This window comes from Malurus melanocephalus, unplaced genomic scaffold, assembly GCF_030028575.1.
Source record: "Malurus melanocephalus ecotype Western Australia unplaced genomic scaffold, MMel_1.1 scaffold_411, whole genome shotgun sequence".
Lineage (NCBI taxonomy): Eukaryota > Metazoa > Chordata > Aves > Passeriformes > Maluridae > Malurus > Malurus melanocephalus.
In genome coordinates this window covers 638,089-642,064 of record NW_026623643.1, presented here as the reverse complement: position 1 = coordinate 642,064, position 3,976 = coordinate 638,089, and the positions used below count along the sequence as shown (strand labels likewise).

Below are 3,976 nucleotides of genomic sequence, written 5' to 3'. Positions count from 1 at the left end.
TCAGAGAAAATCTGAAATGAGAATTACTGGTTTGAACAATTTTAAATGGTTTACTATACTATTATTTTTAAATGAGAATTCAGTGTGTGGAATATCTATTGTAAAGATGTAGTATTCATTATAAATACCTAGATGTAAAACTTTCTATCTAGAAAAACTAATTTTCTCTGTATTATATCCAGACCTGCAGTGCAAAAAAGAACACTTAWTATTTAATAACTACAGTATTTCCTGCCTTTTTGATTTTGTTTTTCTCTTTGCTGTCAGCACAGAGTTTACAATCTTCTTTTCAACGCTGACAAAATGGGAATCAGCAAATTACAGGGACTGGCTATTCTGATGACAGCAGGAATCTCTGGCGCAATCTGGTGGGTGTTTCACCTTTGGTAATTATTCTCAGCTGCATTTATTTCCACTGCCCACATTGAGACATGTTCCTTCTAACAACACTTGGACAGATAAAATGTAAGCACTGACACAAAGCTGAATTCAAAATCCTCTTTTTACATTCCAAAGATGAAAACAAGCAAGTGTAAACACTTCTAATATCTTCTGTGAAATTCTAAAAGTACGATGAACTGGACTCTGGATATTCCTGTGAGCCCAGTGTGTGTTTCCATGTTTACACACCACAGTGACACCTCCAGCACAAGGATCCTGGCACAGTTTGAACTCTGTGGAGTGGCTTTAGCTGTGCTTATTCTGCACAAAAATGCCTTGAGTCTCCCCTGGTTCTCATTCTCTGTAGCATCCTGCTGCAGAAAGGYTTCTGTGCTGTGTGTTCAGTGCCCTGGAGCTGAAATGAGATCAAGTGGGGTTAATTCAGAATGCAGAGCTTGCTCTAACAATATTGGAGGGTTGTTCCAGCTGGAGGAATTAGGAAAGCTTTTCATCCTCMTCTRCTCTCTCTGCAGCACAGCATCCAYCACAAATGCTCACAGTTTTGTTGACAACTTAATCAAACTCAGAGGAGATCCCTGCACCAGTGAGAGACACAGTAGAAAGCCCAAGGAATCCAAGAAATCAGGTCAAAAAGGAGAGCAAGAGAGAGAGAGAGAACGACAGAAAGAAAGAGAGAGCAAGAAAGAGAGAAAGGAAGAAAGAAAGATAATGAGAAATCATGAAGAACATTATTGAAGGATTGTTCTGGTTGCAGGAATTAGGAAAGCTTTTCATCCTCATCTGCTCTCTCTGCAACACAGCATCCATCACAAAGGTTCACAGTTTTTGTTGACAATAAATTTAGGCTCACATTAGAGGAGATCCCACAAACTGGCCAGAGCACAGGGATGCTGTGAACACCTTGCTCCAAAAGGCATCCACACAGTCAGTTCCCTGCATCAGCTGAGACCAAGCTCTGCTGTAAAGCAGACATGTTTCATTTGGTTCATGTGGTCTTGGGCAAATTAAATCATTCCCAGATCCTCAGAGTTAATAGATCTTCAGGTAATATGAGGCTGGAGAGCTGTCTCRAAACAGCTGAGCTCTGCAAATCCTCATCACCATATTGATCCCACAAACCTGGGTTCTGTCCACTTTGTTTTACAGTTTCAGTAGTAAAGGAAGTGGAGAGGAGATTAATTTATTTATTTTTCTTAAATCATTAACTCATTCCTTTCTTACCCTGTCCAAGGTACCACTACCCTTTCTCCTCAGCCAAAGATGAGGAGCCCACAGCATCCTCTGAAGAGGACACAGCGCTGTAAGTTCATTCATTCTGCTGGGTTTGCAGGGTCATTCCAGGCCATGAGGACAAAATTCATCTGAAAAGGTTCATTTTTAAGCAGGATATGCRTGCCCTAGAAGTGCTAATTTCCATTTTGGGGTGAGCAGTGAGCACCTGCTGTGCTCTGCTGTGAATGCCTTTAGCAGGATGAGCAGGCTCCAACTCCAGAGACTCAGTCTGGGGAAATAAGAACACATTGGTGCAGCTCCCCCAAAATCATGAAAAGACAGATTAATTCCAGCTGGTTTAGACACCTAGGAGCTGGAGGAAGTCATCCAGGCTTCCTCTGAATTCATTAAACAAAACCTGAGCCCTTTGGCATTTTGTCCACTCCCTCTGATTTAGTGTCACCCACAAACCTGATGAGAACAAACAGATCCTGGACATGGAATCAAGAAAGAGTTTAATCTGGTGGTTCACCAGACTGAAATTTCCTGGGTTTTTAATGCTTAATTTCATTTCATTGAACCATATTTTATTTTTTTTTTTGTCTTATTAATTACAATTTTCTTCTCCCCACTGCCTCTTTGCCTTAAGGGTCCCGTCTTCATCCCTTCTTTTGTAACACACAGAGTTATGGAACTCTCTAGAAATGCTGCTCTAAGGAGTCTAGCATATGTGACTAGAGAAGAAATAAACTTAATTGCCAATAAAACAACATGGCAAAAAACAATCCATTATTTTTGTAATTAATTTTAAATTTAAAAGATTCTAGCATGAGACAGCATTTCATGACTAAAACAATCCATTATTTTTGTAATTAATTTTAAATTTAAAAGATTCCAGCATGAGAYAGCATTTCATGACAAAAGCAATCCATTATTTTTGTAACCAATTTTAAATTTAAAAGATTCCAGCATGAGAAAGCATTTCATGACTAAAACAATCCATTATTTTTGTAATTAATTTTAAATTTAAAAGATTCCAGCATGAGAYAGCATTTCATGACAAAAGCAATCCATTATTTTTGTAACCAATTTTAAATTTAAAAGATTCCAGCATGAGAAAGCATTTCATGACTAAAACAATCCATTATTTTTGTAATTAATTTTAAATTTAAAAGRTTCCAGCATGAGACAGCATTTTCATACCATGACCACACCCCCCCAAAAGAAAAGTTGCTATGGGTAGATATCTTTCTGCTTTTGTGTATAAGTGATTCCTTAAATTTCCCTCTATTAGCATGCTTAATCTATTACTTTTAGCAAGTGTTTCCACTTTACAGAACCTGTTTTTCCTGCTGGAAAAATCCAGGAATGAGGATTGGTGGGTTCCATTCGGTGACCCATGGACAGGAACCAGCAGTGACAAGGACAGGGCAGCGTCACCTGCTCCGTGTCCTGCTGACTCCACAGGGCAGGAATGCAGGCACAAAACCTCTAAACAAAATACAAACTCTGGGCAAGGTGTTTGGCCTCATTGCACCAGGCTTTCCCATGCAGAAATTTGATTTTCTGAATTTTCCAAAGATGCGCTGCAGAAGCAGAAGTGTTGAAATTTGTTTTAAAATTGATATTAATTTGCATTCCTCTCTATTTGTACCAACTAAGTAGCCTGTTAAATGTAGTTCACGTTGTTTATGAAGATGAACTCATATAAATAATAGAATATTTATTATTTATATAAGGTTGATATAAATAATATAATATTTATTTGTATTTGTGATGGAGTCTGGCTGGATYCTCACTGCATTCAATCACAGGGCAGTGATGCTGAAACACCCAAAGATGTGGAACTCATCTCTCAAAAAAAGAAAATCTGAAACTTCTGTGCTGTGATATACTTATGTATCTTTTATTTCTCCCTCATTAGCAGAAAAAGTGACTTAAATGAAGCATCTCCAATGCTCCCATGGTAAGTGTAACTCCTCTGGCTCCATTAATGTGATAGCACATTGCTCTCACAAAAACACAATTCTGTTTCTGGCACCGTCAGGACAGCTGAGAACAAGACTAAATGAACAGGAAAGGATCAGAAAAGGATTAGAAACTATTCTGTCCCAGGGACTATTAGAAATGTATAGATGCAGAATCTTTAATTTGTTTGCTCTCAGAAAGGAAAYGGAGAAATTATGGTCAATGTTGAAAATATTTTGGTTTAATTTTATCTCAAGTGATTTTTTGCATCCCTTGTCAGTGCTCATCTCAGAAGCTAAAAACCAAGAGGCCTTGGCTGATACCATTTTTAGTGAAACAGTCAGCATCAGGCATGATGTGTAAATGTCTGTGGAAGGAACATTTGAGGTCACTG

The 3,976-nt window shown here is 38.3% G+C and overlaps 1 protein-coding gene across 2 annotated transcripts in view; it reads left to right on the top strand.

The window, feature by feature from the left end:
• Window positions 1-3,976, top strand: part of LOC130581449 (histo-blood group ABO system transferase 1-like) — an 11,630-nt gene that overhangs the window by 3,321 nt on the left and 4,333 nt on the right. The window contains exons 2-4 of one of the 2 annotated variants that reach the window (XM_057379557.1): window positions 268-368; window positions 1,634-1,702; window positions 3,539-3,580. In XM_057379557.1, coding sequence (XP_057235540.1) covers window positions 304-368; window positions 1,634-1,702; window positions 3,539-3,580 — 176 coding nt within the window. In that variant the 5' untranslated portion in view covers window positions 268-303. The remainder of the gene's footprint in view (window positions 1-267; window positions 369-1,633; window positions 1,703-3,538; window positions 3,581-3,976) is intronic. The other variant, XM_057379556.1, reaches the window with a different exon arrangement.